The 22,679-nt window shown below is 41.7% G+C and overlaps 2 protein-coding genes across 6 annotated transcripts in view; one reads left to right on the top strand and one right to left on the bottom strand.

Moving 5' to 3' along the window:
- KCTD20 (potassium channel tetramerization domain containing 20) overlaps nucleotides 1-8,795 on the top strand; it is a 29,528-nt gene extending 20,733 nt beyond the window's left edge. For 3 of the 4 annotated variants that reach the window (XM_081245337.1, XM_081245338.1, XM_081245339.1), the window contains exons 4-8: nucleotides 477-579; nucleotides 940-1,060; nucleotides 2,149-2,346; nucleotides 3,741-3,851; nucleotides 5,194-8,795. In XM_081245337.1, coding sequence (XP_081101463.1) covers nucleotides 477-579; nucleotides 940-1,060; nucleotides 2,149-2,346; nucleotides 3,741-3,851; nucleotides 5,194-5,486 — 826 coding nt within the window. In that variant the 3' untranslated portion in view covers nucleotides 5,487-8,795. The remainder of the gene's footprint in view (nucleotides 1-476; nucleotides 580-939; nucleotides 1,061-2,148; nucleotides 2,347-3,740; nucleotides 3,852-5,193) is intronic. The other variant, XM_081245340.1, reaches the window with a different exon arrangement.
- A 5,074-nt stretch (nucleotides 8,796-13,869) lies between these two features.
- Nucleotides 13,870-22,679, bottom strand: part of STK38 (serine/threonine kinase 38) — a 40,483-nt gene continuing 31,673 nt past the window's right edge. For both annotated transcript variants that reach the window (XM_081247734.1, XM_081247733.1), the window contains exons 10-14: nucleotides 17,380-17,497; nucleotides 16,224-16,347; nucleotides 15,959-16,054; nucleotides 14,895-14,989; nucleotides 13,870-14,396 (exon numbers count right to left, since the gene is read on the bottom strand). In XM_081247734.1, the coding sequence (XP_081103860.1) occupies nucleotides 14,266-14,396; nucleotides 14,895-14,989; nucleotides 15,959-16,054; nucleotides 16,224-16,347; nucleotides 17,380-17,497 (564 nt within the window). In that variant the 3' untranslated portion in view covers nucleotides 13,870-14,265. The remainder of the gene's footprint in view (nucleotides 14,397-14,894; nucleotides 14,990-15,958; nucleotides 16,055-16,223; nucleotides 16,348-17,379; nucleotides 17,498-22,679) is intronic.

Genomic DNA, 22,679 nt, shown 5'->3' on the forward strand with positions numbered 1-22,679 from the left:
TTGAAAAGCAAAACTCAGAAATATCAAGGATGGTGTGCTGGATAGGTACATGTTGATGGGTGAGGAGGAGGAGACACTATCTTCCTGAGCTGCCAGTGCGTGGGCAGGTTCCTGGGTGCTGCGGAGGGCGTGAGAGGCGACTGACACACTCCAGACGCTTTCCAAGGGCCACCTCTCCAGGTGCTGTTCTACTTTCTTTGCTGTCACAGAAGTTCACTACGGTGAACTGTGAGGGCTTGCTGCTTTGTTCCTCCTTGCACTCAAACACTGAAAGCAATTGCTGCCTTCTTTTCCTATCTGAAGGGAGTTTCCTGAGACTTGAGTGTGTTGTATAGGGGTTGAGTCCTAGTGCTGTGTTTTTAACTTACACTGAAAGAGTGGAACGGAGTCTTCCAGAATGAGGTGAAGAAGGGAGAAGTCTCATCTGTGAAGAATCCTGCTGCAGCGGGTAACATTGTTGCCTGGGTATCTTTCAGGATGTTTGGACCAGGAAGAGAGTACAACTTCACACGGCCCAATGAGAAGGGCGAGTATGAGATTGCCGAAGGAATCAGTGCAACTGTATTTCGAACGGTGCTGGTGTGTAGTGGCCTTCTTGTTACATCATCTTCCCTGGGGGCGTGCATGGTCAGAAGCCTTGAGAGTTCCATCAGACTGTGTTCTGACTTCAGGGTTTCTCATTTCTAGTTATTGCCTTTCCCACTTTATTTTCTGTTTTTATAATTCTTAAGTCCTTCTTGCTTGTGTGAGCTCAGTCAGGTATCAAGTTGTGATTAAACATGTCAAGATGGCCAGGAGCCACTTTGCTATCTAATGAATCACCAACTTGGTGATAGTTCTAGTAACCCACCACTTTAATAGAACCAGGAATGAGTAGGGGGTTGAAGAGGGAATTTTTCATGTTGTTCTTTGCCTACATTTCTTCTTCCTAATTTATAGGATTATTACAAAACTGGTATCATCAATTGTCCTGATGGCATCTCTATCCCAGACCTTAGAGATACTTGCGATTATCTCTGTATTAACTTTGACTTCAACACTATCCGATGTCAAGATCTGAGTAAGTACAGGAGAAGCTGCCAGCTGCGTTTGAGCAGCTGAACTTTGAGTGTGCTTGGAATTGACATTTTTAATTACTAAACAGAAAGCGTTTCAAGTGTGGGTTGAAAATCATCTGTAGAGGCAGAGACGTGGTACTAAACCATTCCCTCTCTTGTTTCAAAGCTCTGTGAGAAGTGGAGTAAACAAGAGAACATGTAGTGGGTTCTAAGTCTAGCTTGACCCTGTGAGTCACCAAGCTAATTGCTTCCCCTCTTGGGACCTTGGCGTCTCAACTCTTTAACAAATAAGGATACTGATCTCAGATATGAGGGAAGGTTCACTAATAAAGTCACACAACATAAATTGGCTGGGTTCTTCTTACAGTTTATCATTATTAACTTAGTGTTTAAGTGCTTTATATATGTGAACTTGCATAAGTTTCACAATTAACCCGTGAAAGATAGGTAATAATCTCACTTACCAAATGAGAAGATGGAGAAACTAGCTTGTTCAAAGCTCTAAACATTAAAGCTGGGATTAGAACTGATTGTCCGAATATAAACTCCATGCACTTATCATTACCTAGGCTTCCTGAAATGATTTTAAAATTCTTTGAAGTTCATGGTACATTTCCCTGCATATTCCATGAAGTTCTCTAGATGTGTGGTGTCTCTACTGAGTCTAGTACACACTTAGAGCAAGTCCCTTGGTGTCGCCAAACTTGAGATCATTCCTCTTCTGTGGTACTCTATGAAGTCGTGGTCCAGAGCATCTTCAGAAGAGGTACTATAAAGACTCATCCCCAAATGATGGTTCTGTCTCTTGTAGAATTAATGTTTATGTTCTGACATTGCATGGCAAGACATGTCAAGACTGACATTGCATGTCAGTTGATCAGAATGCTCAGGGTTTATTAAACAGGAGGAGATTGGTAGAATGTGAAAAATATCTAACATTATAGCCTTGGAGTAGGAGACATACCCTGCCTTTAAATGGGCCACTTCTCTGGAACTTATCAATGATAAAAGCTGTTACCTCATAGTCTTTTCACTCCAGTAATACCTGCATTTGAGCAGAGAGGATGTTCACTTGCCTTTTGTCTCCCAGGTGCTTTACTGCATGAACTGTCTAATGACGGTGCTCACAAGCAGTTTGATCACTACCTCGAAGAGCTGATCCTGCCCATCATGGTGGGCTGTGCCAAGAAAGGGGAGCGAGAATGCCACATTGTCGTGCTGACGGATGAGGATTCTGTGGACTGGGATGAAGACCACCCCCCACCCATGGGGGAGGAGTATTCCCAAAGTAGGAGCCCCTTGCATGATGTACCTGTTTCCAGCAAGAAATGTGCTGCCCAGAGTGGCAGCTAAATCCTAGAACCAGTGTGACTGTCGCTGTTGAGCCGGTGATGAGCACACTCACCTGGATGAGGGTCTTTCCTGCTGGGGAGCACGGGGAACATCGTTATACTTCCCATGTCTGCCTCTGGTGTCTGGTGCTGTGTCAGTACTGCGGCAGCACATTAAGTGGTGGTGTCATTCTTCTCTCCATTTGTTTCACTTTAAATCCTTTTGAATTGGTAGTAATTCAAAATTCAGAAAATACAAAAGGATATACATTGAAAAGTCTTATTCCCACCCTGCCTCATCTACCCAGTTTTCCTCCTCAGTTTCTTTTATATTCTTCCAGATTTATTCAGTGCACATACATAAGCAATTACATGTTCTTTTCCCAAATGATACCATATTGTAGAGACTGTTCTATATCATGTCTTACATTAAAAGCTTCCACAATCTTTTTTATGGCTGAATAGTATTCCATTGCATGATTGTGCTATAATTGATTTAACCAGCCCTTTTGATGACCATTTAAACTATAAATTATAAATAATGCTGCAGTGAATATCTTTTTAAACAAAGTCTTTCACACATGTATGTCTCTATAGAATAATATTCCTAGAAATGAAATTTCTGTGTCAAAAGCTTTGTGCTTTTATGATTTTGATAAAATTTGCCAAATTCTCTTTCATAAAGGTTGAGCCAGTTTATACTTACAAGACAATATATGATGGGTTTGTTTCCCATATGCTCACCAAGACACAGTTTCACTGAACTTTTATCTTTGCCACTCTGATAGGTGAAAAACAGCATCTCACTTGAGTTTTAATTTGCATTTCTCACTTCATGAATGAGATTGAACATCTTTTTAAGAGCCATTTTCATTTCCTTTTCTGTTAACTGTAATCATGCCTTTTGCCCATTACAAAATTGGATTGTTAGTCTTTTCCTTAATGATTTGTAAAATCTCTCTATTTGTGACCACTCTTTATAGATATCAAGGAAATTAGCCCTTTGTAATATGAGTTGCAAATATTTTTCCCAGTTGGTTGTCTTCTTAGCTTTGTTTGGTGTTTTTGGATAAGTAGAGATTTTTTTTTATGTAATCAACTGTATCAGTTTTTCTTTTATGACTTCTAGGTTTTATGTCATATCCAGAAAGGTCTTTCCTACCCTGAGACTATAAAAATTTCTTGTATGGTTTCTTTCTTATGGTTGATTTATTATTTAACATTTAATCTGTGATCCATATGGACTTTTTGGCATCAGGGCTCAGGTCATTAGTCTGAGTCTGTTAGCTCATCTCCTTCCTCTTACAGAGGTATTCACTCCGTGACTAACCCCAGATTTTTTTTCCCCCAGTTCTTTATAGCTCTAAGCTCTATAGATTTTTCAAATATATTGAGAATCGGGATGTCGCTAAAACAGTGTTAAAGGAACGGGGCCTGAAAAACATTCGCATTGGAATTGAAGGTAAAGAACATCCCCGTCAATATTCAGCTTGCATGGCTCTTGGAATAGGTTGGATCTTATGGCCACAGCTTTTGTCCTTAAAACCTGGCTTCCGAGGGCCTAGAGAATAGACACACATGGAAACTACATTCCTACCCAAGTTCAAAGATTCCTATTTTTGTTTTAGTTTGCCCTTACATTTCCTTGTCATTTTATTTCCAGTTGAAAATGCTTTAAAGCAGCTGTAGGAATAAGTCCCAGTTTACTGCCTCAGGGTAAAGAGCAGTGAGGACTAGGCCCTGGGGGGGTAAATGTAGCAGGGCTTGTGGGTTCACCAAGTGGGAGGGCCAGCTGTTTAGCCAACAATCTTGGTGAGGATCTTTCTGGGATCTGGAAGGGTCCTTCTGAAAACTATAACTTGGAGACTCATTTTATTCCACTACATACCTTTGGGGAGTGTCTGGATATATTGACAAAACTGCTTTAAATGATTTGAGCAATGGCTCCCAACCTGTGGTCTCCATGGAAGGGTATTGGAGACTGATTCCCAGAGAGTGCTGAAGCCATTCTGGTCTCCCCTCCATGGGTCTTTGACTCTTGTGTTTGGCTACTCTAGCTGTCTCAATATTGCTCACAGAACCCGTTGTTGTGTCCAACTTAGGTTGGAACTTAACGTTGGAAGAGATTTTTGAGATCATCTGCTAAACCTCTTTCTACTGTGTCCTCCTTTATCTCTTTGGAAACCACAGGGACAGAGTGACAGGGATCACTCCATTTCCCACAGCAGCCCATCAAACTGTCCTACCATGAGAATATTCTTCCACATATATAATAGATAACCTCCTCCCTCTTCTGTCGTCCTTCTAGTTCTAGCCTGTGAAGATATATGCTCTGCATAAGATTTCTCCCATATCCCTGTGACAGACTTTCAGATATTTTAGGCAGCATCCCAGTTTTTTCTTTAGGCTTAAACATTTCGCATTTCCTTGACTACTTCTCATACAGGTTGCCCTCTAAGCAATAGAATTAGAGGACTAGAGTAACCATGCCCCAGTAGGATTTTTGTTCTATAGTATTGAAGCCAGTAAAATAAAGACTTCTGAAATTAGTAGGAGGCTTCTCCCTCTTCCATTAGAAGGGGGATACAATTTTTGTTACTTCCCTTCTAAGGACAAAACCTACTAACCTGAGCAGGAGAGAAGCAAGCATGTAGGTGGCTGGGCCTCAGAGAACGTGGTCACTTCCCTGTAGTTTTCACATAGTCTTGGGATTTGGGAGGAAATTCATGTGGTTAGGAAGAAGGAAGTATGGAAACCAGAGTGAGCAATTTGCTGGGGTCATGATGGCTTTTTTCCCGTTTCAGGTTATCCTACCTGTAAAGAAAAAATTAAGAGGAGACCTGGTGGCCGGTCTGAAGTGATCTATAATTACGTGCAGCGCCCCTTTATCCAGATGTCATGGGAAAAAGAAGAAGGAAAGAGTCGCCATGTGGATTTCCAGTGTGTTCGAAGCAAATCCCTCACTAATCTGGTAGCTGCTGGAGAAGATGTCTTGGAGGACCAAGAGATACTAATGCACCACCCGCCCCAAGTGGATGAACTTGACCGGCTAAATGCCCCACTTTCTCAGATGGCTTCTAACGACTTTCAGGATTAGGGGCAGCTGTGGGCCCCTCTGCCGGCCTTTTCTCTGTCTGGGATGCCCACAGCCAATCCTCCCCATGGTTTGTCTCACACTAAGTAGGAGACATGCTTCTCCCCCATCCTTCCCTTTTCTGCCATAATTAACATGTGTCCTTTTCAGTAAGTCTGTGCCTCCGGCAGGAGATGAAAAGGCACTCACTGGTAATTAAGCTACCAACTTTGCAGCAGCCCTGGTAACTTGAAAATTTGGGGTCTGGTGCTGTTCACCGAGTCTTTGCATAACTGCAAAGGCAGGAAAGGAGGTCAAGACTCCTATTGCCTCATATTCAGCAAAGCAGTTCTCGTCCTTTACACTCTGTTCTTGGCTTTTGTTTATTTGGTTTTCTACTAGGCAAATTACTTAGCAGCAAAGGGACCAAACTTAGAAGGAGACAATATCTTCTACAAGCAGGCACTAATTGGATGCCCATTAGAGGTTAGTGAAGATACCATCCTGGTGGCCTCTGTGCCCAGGTTGCATCTGGGAAGAAATAGGCTCTCATTCAAAATGTCCAAAGGAAATTCTTAGGAGCTTCAGTTCAGTTTTTTTTTTTTTTTTCATTATTGCAATGAACAATCCAAAACCTCACAGATTCTTTGACAGGAAGGATAATGTATAACAATGTTTATGAAACCTTTTCAGCCTCAAGGTTTTTGACTCTAAACAAATTATTTATTTGGAGTGAAATTCACACTTTGATTATCCTGGCTTGGAATCTGGTGTGAAGCCATAGGTCTTCACCCTAGGCCAGCATGCTGTGGGGGTGGCTAGGAGACCTTAGATATGGCTTAAAAGGCTTTCAAGATGAGGGCAGTGATTTCTTAGAAGTGCTCAGTTTCTCAGTAGAAAGACTAGTAAGAGCTCGGTGGGTAGGACTGGGGGTGAATCTGGGTGGGAAAACGTCACCTGCCTAGACTTTGTCTCAGTGCAGGGTTTTTCATTGTATATTCTTTTCATACTATGGAATATTTTTAGGTATCAGGATATTTTAATTTTTGAAATAGCCTGTCAGCTGCTCACACTGGGTAAGAAAACCATACTAATGTCACCTCCAAAGGAAGGATGAGTTGAAGGGAAATTAAGCCTAGTCATTTTGATTGATCTGTCAGCTCTGGGTTAACAGTACATGGTGTGTGACGACCCAGATCACTCCTCTGGGTACTGTAACCACCTCCCCTGATGTCTCCATGGCTGTTAACAGTAGAGCTAAATTTAGATTCTAGAGTCAGATGTGTCTTGAGATCTTTCCCATTTTATGGTAGAGGTTGGCCTTCCAATCACCTACCCTGAGCATGTACAAAGAGACACATAGTTTCCTTCAAGTTCTCTAAGAACAGGACTGGTTTTCTTAAATTCCATTTCCACAAGATACTATAGGGCAAGCTACTTGATGCCATTTTATGACCACCCTAGTCAGAATTCTCCAAAGGTAAAGTCAGATTGGGTGTTGACAGCTACTCTTTCCAGGCTTGAAGAACAAGAGTGTTCTTAAGGTGTGTATTCTCTGTGCATGTGACCAGGGCCAGTGTCACAGGGGACATCAACGCTGTGTTCCTTATTCAGAAAAATTAGTAGTAAGGGGTTAAACCGAGCCGTACCCCAGCTACAGAGTTATTCTGATTATCACTGGCATCTATTTGTAAGGCTGATGGCCAGGGTTAATGTTTAGGGTTAACGTTATTTTGTAGCCAGGGGTAGTTTTATTCCTGTGAAAAGAATTGGCTGTTTGAAGTCAGGTTTGGCTTTGACCTTACTGGTACTACATTCATACCCATGACCAGCCAGGATAATTGTTTAATGGTGCTTCCTTTACACTTTGTGGTTGACTTCCATGCCATCACAAAGGAAATTTAACTTTTGTGTAGACTATAATAAGTATGTATAATTTCTGTTTTATAGCTTAATATAACATTTAAGGGTAGACATGTCTCCACTAACACTCTAAAACTTATTAGTCATTGCTTAGGTAAAAAGCTAGGTATGAAAGTGTGGCATGTACTTAACACTTTGTTCTATGTAAATGATTAATTTCCTCTGACTTTCAAAAACCAGGTCTTTTTTTCCCCCAAAATTGGGTTAACGTGCTTTCGGCCCCAACCCTTAGGGTTCGAGTGAGCTGGAGATCTGTGGAAGTAAATCTGCCAGTGTTGCCAGGTGGTGGTGACGGAGGGAAAAACTGGGCCCACAGGTTCCCTCTGGTGGAGAGGACATTTCTTCTGTACTCCACGCCCTTCCAGCCTGGAGCGCAGCATCACTGTAATTTGGTGGCTCCTTTCAGCCACAGCAGCTCTGTTCCCAGGGCCAGGACATCCCGTGGTGGCAGGACCTCGCAGTTCTCGCAGGAACAAGAGCTGGGTTGCAGTCATTCCCTTCAGAGTCAGTTACTGGCCAGCCGGGCAACAGGTATTTCTAATTAAAAAGGTGAAACTCAGGTTTGGTGGTTTTTTCCTAAGTGCCTAAATAAGTAAGCCAGGCTGATTATACAGAAACATTTTCATCAGAAAATGTTTTTACCCAGACTGTCTTATTCAGAGGTATCTATCTCAGCAGGCCAAGATAAACCTGAATTTGAGGTTTAGGATCTGAGTTTGTGTCTGCATCATATCATGTATTGTTGATTAGGAAACATTTGCCATTAAGGAATTGGGAGCAGGAAAGGAGACAGTGTTAAAATGTGTCTGATATTACTTAATGGTTTCTCCAAAGTGGAGAAAAGGTATTAAAAGGATGACAGTAAAAAAAAGGTAAAGAAGCTAGAAAGTAGCTGGATTTATTGCATGATATGCAGTAGCCAGTATTATTTTGAACTAAATTCCGTGTGATACCTAATGTATACAGGTCTATGAAAATACTGTGGCATAAGCCCAGAAAGGATGGATAGTGTTCCAGCAGGTCCTTCTGTAAAGTAAAAACAATCAGAGCACAGGCTTTAAATTGTCAAAGTGTGATGGGAAGCCTTTATCGAGTAATAGTCAATAGAAAGTTAAGAATCAGTTAGTGACTTATTCAGTGCCACTTCTTGCCATCATTTTGAAATTGTTAAACTGGGCATAGTTCAGAAAGCAAACCTGATACCTTTATGGGAGATGGAGCCACATCCGTGCTCTGGGTAGGATCACCTCTGCAGGAGAACATTTCATTTTCTCTTAAAGGCAAAATGCTTGTAGGTTTTGCCTCTTTACTTTGTATTTACTTTTAAAGTTGCACTTGTTCACCTACCAGTGTTTACGAAATCCTATATTTGGGATGCTTTTTCTATAATAAAATGTTATTATTCGTGTCCATGTTGTTGTTGTTTTTTAGCAGAAAATAATATTGGAACTCAAGATGTTAAAGGGGACGGAGAGTAGCAGCATGCGGACTGCCCAGGAGAGGCTCTTTCCTACAGCAGCCAGCGGGGATGCAGCTGGCCTGGAGCCTGTATGTGCTTTTTCCACCCTGCTATTTCTTATAATTCACAGGTTCCAGAGCCATAATGGTCTGCTCTCTTGAGTTTCTGGTTAACTTGCATTCAAGACCCCTTGAACACTCAAATCCAACCAAGTAGTACCCCACAAAACCAAACGTAAATTTGAAAGGTAAGATGACTCACAAACTTCTATGTTCTACTTTTGGTTTCAAGCAAGTGAGGAAGCATGGCAGGCATGAAAGGCAGCTAAGAAGGTAGGGCAGGGTCCAGGCAGGTCCCTGGGAAACACTGCTGTGGGGCACCTTGCTCATCCTCTGCTCTCTGATTCGGCCCTCTTCTAGTCAGGTGCCTCCCGAACTCCCCTCAGCACAGTTGGCCTGAGAGCTTACTGGTGACACTGACAACTTGAAGGGGTGTTGAAGCAAGCCAGGGCCTCCCTGGCAGGCCTTCCTTTGTCAGCACAGAGGTTAAGAACATGCTCTGAAGGCATGGCCCACTGAGTATGTTCAGTGCCAAGCGCTGCTTGGTCACAGGGACATGCTGACTAGGACACAGTTCTTCCCTTCAGAGGGCTCTTACAATTGCACAAAGACAGATCCATAAATAGTCCAGGTCACTCAGGAAGCGCATAAGGATGGAGTAGCCAGTTTTTACTATGAAAATTAGAGTTCACAAGAGGGTTCTATACATGACACATGAACCAAACTGTAAAAGACAAATACTAGTTGTTTTGGATTCATGAATCCAAAAGGAAGTATTCCAGGCCAACTCAACTATATAAGCAAAGATGCAAAGGTGAAATAGTTGCTTATTGTCATCAGGGAAGAGGATGATGGGGGCAGGGGAGGATAGTAATGCAGAGATAGATAGGCCAGAGTAAGGAAGGGCCCTTATACCTCAGACAAAGGTGTTTGGTCTCATTATATAAGCTCTCAGGAGCTTGAAGGATTTTATGCAGGAGAATAACATGATCAGACTTGAAATTTAAGAGAGTTTCTTTGGCAGCAGAGAGGACAACAGACTTGAAAGGGGAAGGACCAGGGACAAAGGTCAGCTAAGAGACCACAATGGACTCAGCAAGGAATGATGAAGACACTGGTAGGATGGACAATCATGCCCCAGAATTATATGTTTACTGATGGGAATCATGTAAGAATTTCTGGCTTGGACAGTAGGTAGAATGAGCTAGAAAAAAGGCTGTGGAGGCAAGAGGAGCTCCGTAAGGACAGTTGGCACCTGTAAGAGGCCTTCCAGGTGGCAACTTCTAATAGGCACTCGGCTACATGGGATCTAGAGTTCCGGGGAGGGATCCAGGCAGGATGGTCATTTTGAAGATCTCACCACAAAAACGGCAGCTGAAGCCACAGTATGGGGGAGATCACACGAGTGAAAAAAAGGCAAAGGCATTGCTCTGAGGAGCACCAGCATTTGGGCAGTGGCAGAGGAACTACCAAGAAGGAAGTCGGAGAGGTGGGAGCAGAGTTTTTTGTTTTAACTGAACAGTGTGAGTGCAGCTGGGTGGTCAGGTAGATAAGGGCTGAAGAGAAGCCAGTGGATGTGGCAGTTAGGACGCCAGTGAACAGAGGAATGATTATAAAAATTAGTACCAGCACGTTTTGCACATGGGATAATTAATACTAACGTGTTTCACACAAGGGGAAGAAACCAGACTGAAGTGAGAGGGAAATGAAGTAACGAAAGTGAGTTTTTCAGGAAGCAATACTTACTCATAGCTCCACGCCTCTGTCACAGTACAGGACCGTACCTACCAGCCTCCCAAATCCTGCACTGCTCACCTTCCCCTCTGCCAAACACCTCTGGGAAGCTTCCTCAACCTTCCCAACAACTCAGTGTTGGCTTAATAGTACTGTTACAGCAACACTAACATACTAATAACTTTATAGTTGATGCTGCAATTCTGTTAAGCCAACTTTGTGGCTGGGAATTCTCTCCTCAAACTGATCTGTGGTTCAGAACCACAGTGGGCTTCCCTATTGCATCCCCAGTGTACCTGGGATTGAGCTCTGTATTTTATGAATGCTTAAGTATTATGTGGGCAAGATGTTTTTCTCTGAAAATATGCCTAAAGAGCAGTGTGGAGGCTTGTTTTTAAGTCAGTGTTGGTTTTGACAGATCATTCCAGGGAGATGGTTGCTAACTAACTAGGAAAGGAAAATACCATTCACTGAATCCTTTTGCATTCAATTCAAAACACCGTTTGGGTTACACACAGAGGCCCAGGAGAGAGTAAACAGGAGACAGTGATCCAGGAAATTTGCTTTCCAAGGAAATAAATGATTCAGAGAAATAGTAGCAGCAATCAATGGCAGAGGATTCCTACACTATACAGATGAGTGTTAAAATTAGCAATCTGCTATTCACAGCCTGACCATTAATCCCAAAGGATTCCCCTCTTACTCTTGAAATTCTTAAATAGGTACTGAAGAAAATTCTGATGTACTCCTGAATCAAGGAGTCTGAATGACATCAGCATTCAGTTTCATTTTAGTATGCAGTACAGTTCAAGTTCTATTATTTTCTAACTTCTCCTAAGAGACAGGTCAGAGAATTATCTGTGAATAGGACCAACACTGAGCCAATGGTTCCCGACATGTTTCTTGAAACTCATGAGCCTTGGAAAGACAATACATTGTTAGGCTGCATTTAACTAACCTCTTGCCTGCAGTTCCCGCCCTGGTTGGTCTTTGCCCCTTCCTCTTTGCCTGAGGGTCCTTTTCCTGACCCAGAGAAGGAGCTAAGAAGTGGGACCCATAAGACTCCTTAAATCTACATCCAGAGAGCCCTGCTCTGGTGGACACAGGGAGCTGAGAAGTCCATCCTGGGAGCTTGTGAGATTCCTGGTCAACCCCAGGCTGAAAAAAAATAGGGCTGACCTACAAACAAACAGTTGTATAAAGGGTCCACCAGTTGACAGAACTTTCGTCGGCAGGTCTCCCCTTGGCCTAACTGCACTTACTGCAATAGTGCCCACTGCCCAGTAACACTGAGCCAGGTGAAAGCACAGACGTGAGGCCAACAGAAGATAGTCTCTTTACATGAACTCCAGTTCAGAAGACTTGTTCTCAGGGAACAAAAAAGCAGGTCCCGGGCTTCCCTGGTGGCGCAGTGGTTGAGAGTCCGCCTGCCGATGCAGGGGACACGGGTTCGTACCCCAGGCCGGGAAGATCCCACATGCTGTGGAGCGGCTGGGCCCGTGAGCCATGGCTGCTGAGCCTGCGCGTCCGGAGCCTGTGCTCCGCAACGGGAGAGGCCACGACAGTGAGAGGCCTGTGTACCGCAAAAAAAAAAAAAAAAAAAAAGCAGGTCCCATCTTCCCTGAGATGGTAAAGCATTTTGCCTAAAGGTGGTCTTCAGTGTTTAACGGTATGCATACAAAAGGGTGAAGCCATCAGCACTCTGGCTCTTTGAATTACGAGCCACAGACTTATACTATTGTTTTCACACAGTTTATTCAGACATTTAAAAGTTAAAATGTGGGCATTCCCCCCCCAAAACAAATTATCCCCTGCCACTCCCCAACACACAGACTACCTACCACCCTCCCATTACCTCTCATTGGCCATGCTTACCACACACTCTTGCAAACCACATAGGGGTCAAGACCCCAACTATTTGGTAATCCAAAGAAGCTACAAAGTTACACAAAAGAATCTCACTTCCTTTTCACTAGCAAACCATGAATGAAAGAATAAGGGGAAACACATTACCTTCATCCAGAGTTAATATTTCCCTAATATTCTTTTTTCTTCCTCTAAGACATTAAAACCCAAAGCAGTTTCATTTACTACTGTAACTTTGATAGTCCATTTTTCTTTTCTGAATGGCTAAGCTAGGACATACTTTCCTTTCATAGCTGATGTTAACAACCTCAAGACTGGCAGAAAGCAGTCTCCCAGCTGTGGCTTGGCTACGACACTCTGCAACAGGCAAAGTTACCACATAGGTGCAAATGATGCTTTAAGAGTTATCAAAATTTTTAAAAGTAATAATGCATTAATATGGAGCCTCCACATTTTTCTGATGCAGCGAAAGTCCTCTAAAGGCAGTGGCAGCTGTGAAAGAAAAGGCACTTTGTGCTAAAATTCAGAGGGTCTCTCTTGAGAACACCACAGCAGAGAGGCCTGGTTAGCCCAGGCCTGCATGTGACCCTTTAGGGTGAAGAGGACCATCCCCCAGGAAGGCATCTGCAAAGGAAAAATCTGTAATCATGATTCCAAGGCAAAATGGTTACTTAATGTTGGGAGAGGAGAAATACTAAGAGGATACAAATACAGTTGCACCAAAGATTGAGGCGTGAACTTCGCACAGATTTGCAGGCTGGCTCTGCACTTTGTATTGGGCTTGTTCCTTCACCACTTGCAGGGAGGTCTGGACACGGAGCAGAAGCAGCACCTTAGCCAAGAGGGTTCTAGGCCTCCTGCTTCTGCCTGGGCTCTCCTTGCTGTGTTCCCAGGAATTAACCGAGGTCCTTTTGGCAGCATTTGTGGGTATTGCTAGTCCACGGCAACATCCAAAGGGATTTTCTAATACAGCCGTGAAGAGAAAGTGAGGATTTTCTATGTGATCCGGGACTCCTTGGCAATGCCCAGTGGCTTTTGGGGCCTTCTAAGAGCAACAAAGGATCAAGCTGGTATCTTCCCATCAACACTCAGAAAAGCAGCGTATTTCAGATGGGCAGAAGGAGATAAATCAAAATGGACTGAGGGTCTTTATCCTAGTACCATAAATAAAGTGCACCATGAATGGAGGCTATAAAAAGCTACTTGCCCGAGGCTGAGGTTTGGGGAGAAACTACCACCATCACCCACTCAGAACGGTGGATCATTTCCTTCAGCCAGAATGCTGGCTACTGAAGCTTTCTTTATTGCTTTATTTCCTTAGTACTATGGAACTTTTAGCTGTAAAGAAAAAAAAATACTTGGTGGGCTTGGTAGCAAGCATGTCACAAAATCACAGGAATTGGCTGATACTCAGTAAGTATATGTTACAATCTCCATGTTGGATGATGGCTGTTTTTCCCCCTTCATTCTGATGAACTTAGGAAAACTCAAGTTTTTTTAAAACATCAAGTTGGCTCATGATACTTCTAAAGAAGCAGGATAGCCGTTACTGGCTGATGCAGTAGAAATGGTTGTCTTTGTTCTACAGGTCATCAGATGCATTATGGAAGAGAATCCACTTACTGTCACATTTCAGGAGTTTACCATGACACGTTGGTAGGTTCCATAAACTTCTTGGAAGCTCTTTCAAAACAGTTATGTGAGAAGAAAACCATGATGTTGTACAAAGAACTGCTCGATTTAGGATCCCATTTCAAGGAAACTATTTTGCTGCTTTCATGTAGGAAGGTATTGCCCCCCGCGCAGTCAGACCCTCAAAGCGCTTGTATGTATAATTGATGAAGACCCAGTCTTTGTTCTTGTAGTCAGTGTCAGGGTGATTACTTGTTGCCACTGGGAAAGAAACAGATGTGAGAATTGATTCACTGCCCTACCCTGATGGACTACTCAGTACTGACACTCAGTACATGACATTCTGAAGAACATACCACAGCTTCTATCTGGGAAGAGTTATTTTTCACTCTGCGAATTTTCTACATTTGCCTGCCTATGTTCTCTGAACCTCATGTTTTTCACAATATTTTAAAAGTTTTATTTTCTCATTTCTGTCATTTCAGATTATCTAACCTTTAATTTAATAAATAACAAGAGAATATATCTTTGTGGTTCACCCACCCAGCTGAGCAGGCTAAATATAGGGCGTTTGTATTCACTACTTTCCATTCAACAAGGTCTCACTGCTGCTCTGCATTAACACTGGAAAAATACTTACAAAGAGCCTGAAGACCTGAAGTTCCTCTCCATGTTCTCTACCCTGATTTGTAAACATCACCCCCAAATTTGGGGGAAATAATGCACTTATAAGGCAGCCTGAGGCAGTGGTAGTATTACCTGTTGGCTTAAGAATATCAGATTCTGGAAACTCATCGAAGTTTGAGGTATCATCAATGCTTTTGATTTCAATAGATATTGCAGCAGGCCTCTCTCTGCCAAGAACAGACATGCCAAAAAATTACTACGGTTAGTAAACATATGGATCACAAGTAATCAAGTCTTTCTCCAAAAAAGACCCCTGGTCTGACAAGGGAAGACTGTCCACTGGCAGGCAGCATTAATCTCCTTTGAAAAGCTTATGACCACTGACCAACCACACCAGCTGACTACAACCAAACAAAACTATGATGAAAAAAATGTAACAATTATTTATAGCTAGAAAGAAAGACAAGAAAAATAAGAAATTAAAATCCAAAGTTAGTAAACTCTCCCTGACAGCCTGCCCTGTGTGCTGAAAAGGGAAACTGAACCTCTAAATGCCCCCTCGTGTAGGGCTCTGCCCCTCTTCTACCAGAAGTGCCAACGAGTAGAGTGGCTAAAAGGCAAAGGTAGAAATCACAAGCATGCGAATTAGAACACTATTATGAAGTGGATGACAACTTCATCTTCTGCTCAACCAATGAATGCTGAGGATGGAGGTCTGTGCAGCACTGGCAGCTCTCTGCGAGCCCTGTCCGCAACAGTTTCACGCTTCCCCTCCACTCCCCCTCTGCGCCCTTCCCCACTCCATCCTTCCACTCCTCTCTTCCTTCTCTGTCTCCCAGTGATAGCCTCCACCCTAGGGGCAGGGACAGTCCTGCTGGTGGCTCCTAACACTAGAGAAGTTGGTGTGTTCTTGGTAAAAGCAAGTGCAACACAATGCTTAGGTGGTACTTTCACCGTGGAATCCAAAGTTCACTTCACTTTGGAAACGACTGCTGGCTTCAACGTGTCCCGTGGCACACGGGTGACAGGAAGCCCCAACTCCCAATCCTCGCCATGAATGAAAATCAGGAAAAGACCCTGAATTTCTAAGAAGCTCTCTTCCCATACTCGGCTTGCCAGTAGTGGTGCTTCTAAATTAGTATTAAGCAAACTACAGACTTTCTGAAATTATCCTGAAACTTTGTATACGGATATACCTGATATGTTCCCAGTCAACACCTTCAAAAAAAGAATTACTTTTGATTTCCTCAACTCCAGGGGCTCCAATTCTATGTTCCCATTCACAGCAGAATCTGGAAAAGACAGAGGCCTTTCAGCATACCTCAAGTAGTCTCTTCAGAAAAAGAAAAGGAGAAATGAGAGGAAGGGGGAACCGACCCAGGAAATGATGAAAATTTTTAAAAATAGATTCACTCATGTCAAAAAGCCTGGCTGGGGGACAGGGGAAATGTTCTCTGATACCTCAAAATTAGATCCTTGGCTTTCTCAGAAATAGGAACTTCTGGAGGAAAAGTCAAAGTTTCTTTCCAGTTCATCACCTTCTTATATGTCTCTTGAGGGGTCTCAGAACAGAAAGGTGGGTAGCCTGTAATAAAAAGGGAACTTCGGAGCTTTTACATCCCAGAATTTTGAATCTGAGATTATTCCCCTTCATCTGATTCTAATATATCTTTAATGATCCTGTATGTCCTTCCCTACATGACATGGACAGGATTTCCACTCACCCCAGAAAACATCTAAACCAATTGTTCATTTTCCCCCAAACTCCTAAACCCAAAGTGAAGTTGTGCTTCTGGTACCACTAGGGAGCCAGCTACTAGCTGGAGCTGGAAAAAGGAAGGAGGACAGAAGCAGAGTTGCAGAGGCGGGGCTCACTGTGCCCAAAGAGGAAAACGAAAGGATGAAACAACATCATTAAGAAACGACTCCATTCTAGGAATATCCTTATTTGGGAAAAGTGACCACCATGCCTCTCTTTGAGAACTACAGGTGAGAAGGATAGTCACCGTAATACTCCACCTGCCCTCTACACAGACCATATCTGCCTCCACAGGCATGCGTCCAGTGTTCCCAAAGACAACACAGCCAGACGATGCCACACCAGTCATCCACACAGACTCACTCAGGGCCACCATGGACAGATGGGCTCTCCTAGTGCTCAGGCATATGGCCAGCCCCACAGATGTCCCCTAAATACACAGATATTACCAAGCAACAGGGAGAGAGGTCCGAGGGGTCCATGCTCTGAAGGCTTTGAGAGAGAAGGGGGGACAGCAACTAAGAAGTAAAGAGTGCTCGAGACACGGCCCAGTGAAGGCTCTCTGTATACAGTGGGTGTTTAATAAATGCCAGTGAATGAAAGAGTTGCTAGATGGAGAGGATGGCAAAGTCGAAGAAAACCATGATAAATGATCAACAAAGCCACCAGAGGGTGCCAGGGAGCCAGAATATAGTGGGATACATTTGATGGCCCAGCGTTTTCTACCTAGGAAACTTCACTTTGAAAGACGAGGGGGGAAAAGTGCTCACTTAGATGACCCCCACCTGAAAGTCTATTATCAACATAGGACTCTTTCCTGACTGCACAGAAAAAGTCCTCTGAAAGCATGCAACTTACCGATGAGCATTTCATACATGATCACCCCCAGCGACCACCAATCACAGAGCTTGTTGTACCCGGTCTGCATGAACACCTCAGGAGCAATGTAGTCAGGAGTGCCTACTGTGGAGAAGGCCTGAAACATGTACACACATCAGGAAGCCCAGCAGGAAGGTGGGTGCCCAGAGTTCTGTTCTAGAGACCAAAGGCTACAAGTATCACCTAGAGCTACCCACAAACTAAATAAGCAGGATGGCTGAGCAGCTTAATGGCAAGCCTGGCTTGCCAGAGAACTTCCAAAATGAAAATAAAGCTTTGTCAGTGAGGTGAGAGACCACTCACTAGGTCAAAGGTATCTGTCGTAGCAACTAGTACCATAACTGAGCACCCAATGAGTGCCAGGCCCTGTACTCCTTTTATGCTTATGAGCCTATGACAAAACTCAGCAAAGAGGACCTTATTCGCCCAACTTTGCAGATAAAACTCTGACACCCAAAATGGCTTTGCCCAAGGCCTCAGAACTAGTTAACTGGCAGAGCCCGGTTTGGAAATTAAATATCTTGCTCAAAACCATCCCTCTTTCCACCTCTTTAATTTGGAAAATCATAAAGGGAAACTTTATTATCAAAAGCTAAAGTTATAACCTATTGGTCAAAGGTTTATAAATGTCTGCTTATCAAACTGAAACATTTACGTAACTAGTTCTTAGAAGAGTATTTTCTAAATTCAAGTAATCTACTCTCATATACCAGGACTGCAATACTAGGGGAAGTACAGTCAAAAAGCCTTCCTGTGCTCAGCATTTGAGGGCTTACCACATGGAAGGCTCCAATCTAAGTGCTTTCCATATTATATAACTTCTAAAGTTAAAAGCTACAGCTGTGTGGACTTTTAAAAATACTTATTATGAAATACTGCAAACATACAGAAAAAAAAGCACAGACAATACAACATCCATGTATACATTACCCATATTAAAGAGAGGTTAATAATCTGTGATATTTGTCTCAGATCATTCCTTTTTAAAAGAAACAAAACTACAGAAATGATTAAAGCCAGAATCCTTCTCTCCCCACTGAAGTCATAACGACCCTGAAATCATAACTACCCCTGTGCTATGCTTGTATGGATATTTGTATAAATGACATATAACTTCTTGTATATTTCAACTTTTAATAAAGGGTTTCATACTGTACTCCATTATTTTACAGTGCTAAAACTTGTTGTTACTCCATATTATGATTTTGAGATTTATTCATGTAGCTCTAGTTCACCAATTTCACTGCTGTACACTATTCCATTATACAAATTTCACAATGTTTTTTATACATTCTTCTCTAAATAAACACTTACATTGCTTCCAATGTTTCACTATAACAAGTAACACCTGAATAAACATTCTTGTAACACGTCCTGGGCACTGGGTAGTATTGCTGGGTCTTGCATCATGAGCATCTTCAACTTAATCAGACATCATCCAGTTGTCCTCCAAGGTGGTTACATCTATTTAAACATGCCCAGTGGGATGAGCTCCTAGTGCTCCACTTTCACCAACACTTGTCTTTGTCAGACTCTTAAATTTTTACCAATCTGATGAACATGAAATAGGATCTTGCTGTTTTAATTTGCATTTCCCTTATTTCTAGTAAGGTTGAGTGCACATTCATATGTTAATTAGCCATTCAGTTCTTTTTTCTGTGAATTACTACTGTTCAGATCCTTTGACCATTAGGGTTTTTTTCAGTTGAATCATCTTTTTTCTTATTGATTCCTTGGAATTCTTTCTTTTTTAGCTTTTCTTTTTGGCCTCACAGCTTGTGGGATCTTAGTTCCCCAACCAGGGATTGAACCCTGGCCCTGGCAGTGAAAACGTGGAGTCCTAACCACTGGACCACCAGGGAATTCCCTCGTAGTAATTCTTTATTAATCCAAGGCATTAATCCTGATTCAGAACATTAATCCTTTATAGTTTTATATATTGCAAATATCTTCTCCCAGACTGAGGCTTATCATTTTTATTATGATTTTTTTATTTGTTACATACCAAAAAATGTAAAATTACCAAATTATGAAACATAATAAAATGAATACCCATGAGTCCAAATGAAGAACCAAAATATGTATCACTGATATTATTCAAGCTAACAGTGTACCCACCAGCCCATCCTCCTGCCTCTCCTCCTAACCCCCATGCTCAATTTTATGTTTATCATTCCTCTGCTTTTCTTTTCTTTTTTTTCTTTTTTGGCCACACCACGTGGCATGCAGGATCTTAGTTCCCCGACCAGGGAACTGAACCCATGCCCCCTACAGTGGAAGTGTGGAATCCTAACCACTGGAACAACAGGGAATTCCATTCCTCTGCTTTTAAAAAGTAATTCTGCCACATGTGTCTCTCAAAACTGAGATCTTAGTTTTGTTTTTGAGCCTTGTAAAAATATTATACATGCAGTCTTCTGCTACCTGATTTTTCCTCTCAGTATTTTGTTTCTAAAATTGATCCATGATGTCACATGTAGCTGTAGTTCAATTATTTTCACTGCTAAACAATATTCTATTCCAGAATGTAACCATTTTCCTGTCCATGGACACTGGGTTATTTCCAGTTTTTTGCTATTATGAAAATACAATAAACATTCTTATACATGCTTCCTGGTTCAGAGGTACAAGAGTTTCTCCATGGCATCTGACTAGGGGTAGAACTGCTGGGTTGTAGGGTATGCACATGAACTATAAGATAATTCCAAAGTAGTTGGACCATGTGGCTTGTCTTTTCATTTGCTTATTATCTTTCAATATATTGAAGGTTTTTTTCCTTTAAAGTAGTAAAATACACCAAGTATTCCTTTACAATTTGTACTTCTTGTACGTTATTTAAGAAGCCCTTCCTTTCTCTGAGGTCATAAATATATTGCCCAGTATTTTTTTCTAAAATTTTTAAAGTTTTATTTTCCATCTACAATTTATTTTTGTGTACACGGTAAGGCAGGAACTCATTTTTTCCATATGGAAAATTGTACACTGTTTTCTTTTAAAAACACATATTAAATAACATAAATGCCAACTGTGTTTTTCTTTAAAGCTTTGGAGTCTGAAACATGGATTGGGCCTTCCCCAAGAAGCAGAAATATTTTAATTCTCATTATAAAAGTTGAGAAACTACAGAAACCCTTCAATTTAGACTAAATATACTCCAGCAAAGCTGAATGTTAAGTAAATCTAATTTGTCCAAAGATTTCTACTATAAAACCAGAGACCTACTGCCACAAAAAAAGAATTTCTTCAAGATACTAAGGTGTAAAAAAAAAAAAAAAATCTTGGAGTTATAGAATGTAGGCAACAGCAGGTTCAAAACTGTGATATAAGGTAATGTTCTCACCTGGAAGCTAGAGTCCCACCTTGGGAGCCCATTCTCACTTCAGCACATGGTAAGTATAAATGATCCAGGTACTGCCCCCTTCCCAAACCTTTGTCTATTTTCCATACTGGGGTGTCCTCCAACTTGAAGCTCTTAATACCTCAAATCTACACCCTTCTTCTTCCTTTTGTTGTCTGGGTGTTCACAGTGTCAGCTAGAGCTGTGCTCTAAAAGAGTTTTGTTCATTGTTAATACTCACTTCAAACATATGATATGTTCCAACTTACGATTTCATTTAAGATTTTAGGGGATATAAAGCAATTTAATTTCCTACTTAATGACTTCTGAAAATTCTACACTCAAAAAAATGAATTGACAAAGATTGGATGCCTGGATGTACCTCATCTTTTATTACCTCTGTGGTTTAATACCTTAAAGTTAACTCATACCTATTGCCTTAATCAGTTACTAGGGCCTAAGAGTTACCCAGGACCATGCTGGTACTACAAATATTAGAATAGGAATTAATCAGCCAAAGATGAAGCTAAAGCCTCTGCTTTTTTTCAGTGATTCTCAATGGACTGAAAAGTAGCAGGCAGGGTGAACAATTATATATGTTAGGCTTAACCTAGAGCAATAAATTTATATTAAGCATTAACTAATATTAACCTTCCATTTGGTACTAGCTGAATGGGATCACTTACAACAGGTCAAAAGCACAGGGCTAACTAACCTTTTGAAGACTGAAAGTTAGCTTTATTTTCTTCAGGTTATCAGAGGAGGTCATATGAGGATGACCACTTCTACTATAGATAGAGTAAAAAGGCAAGAACCTTAACCACAGCGTGAGAACCTAAGTTTATTCAGATTAAAAAACATTAACTATTAAAGAACACTTAACTCCAAATATGGAACTTGGGACATTTCCTTCCTTATAGACCTATAAGGGGTTCCTAGTAAGTCTGACATGACCCTTTGGTATATGTCAAAGGGCATAAAGCTCCTCAGAGTACAAGAATAATTTAAGGTATTTAAGCTTAATTACCCCCAAAATTAAAGTGGCCAAAGGTTAAATCTTAGTTTGCTTTAAAAAAAATTTTTTTTAATCACAGAAGATTCCTTACCTTTTGTTATCCTCCAAAACATAGATAATTATCAGTCTCCCCATAATGCAGGAGCTACTGTTTAAGAAATAGTCTCTTAGATAGAGGGTCTCAACTTTCACTGCACAGTAGAATCACCCAGAGCCCTTTTAAAAATCAGATACCGAGACTATATACCCCAAACCAACTGCATCAGAATCTCTTGGGGTGGGACCCAGCATCAGTAAGTTCTGAAGTTCCCTAGGTGATTCTGGTATGCAGCCAAGGCTAAGATCTACTGCTCTATGAGAGACATAATAGAAGCGCCTGACCAAATCTGCTCCTGACATCCCCTAATCCTTAACAAGCTATGAAAAGAAGGCTATGATGTTACTAGCTATACCAAACTTAAGTATCCCCAAGTTAATGTTAGAAAAGATATCACAGATTAATTTCATTTTCTACATTTCCAAAAGCCCAGGTTTAACATAAAAATCATAATATTCAAAGCATGCTCTTGAGACCCACTGATGGGCCTTAAATGAATCCAAAAAATGCAAGCCTTTCTTTTGATTCTTTCTTAATCCTAAAGCTTCCACTTTCACATATGACTAACAGGTACTTAGTAGCAACCTACTAAATGAGTTATTAAAGATACTACAGAGAACTCTAATTCACTATTTTACTAAGAAGTCTGGCCAAAACACTGTATTTGGCAAACCTGCCAAGTTACAACTGTATACACCCACAAGCAGAAGTGCCACTATTTCTAGCTAATACACATGCATGATCATCATTCCAAGTTAGTCATAGTTTTCCATCCCTGCTATTCTTGCTTTCTAATGACCAACTGCTATAGTTTAGCTTTACTATTTTCA

This window comes from Mesoplodon bidens, assembly GCF_964165515.1.
Source record: "Mesoplodon bidens genome assembly, chromosome: 10".
Lineage (NCBI taxonomy): Eukaryota > Metazoa > Chordata > Mammalia > Artiodactyla > Ziphiidae > Mesoplodon > Mesoplodon bidens.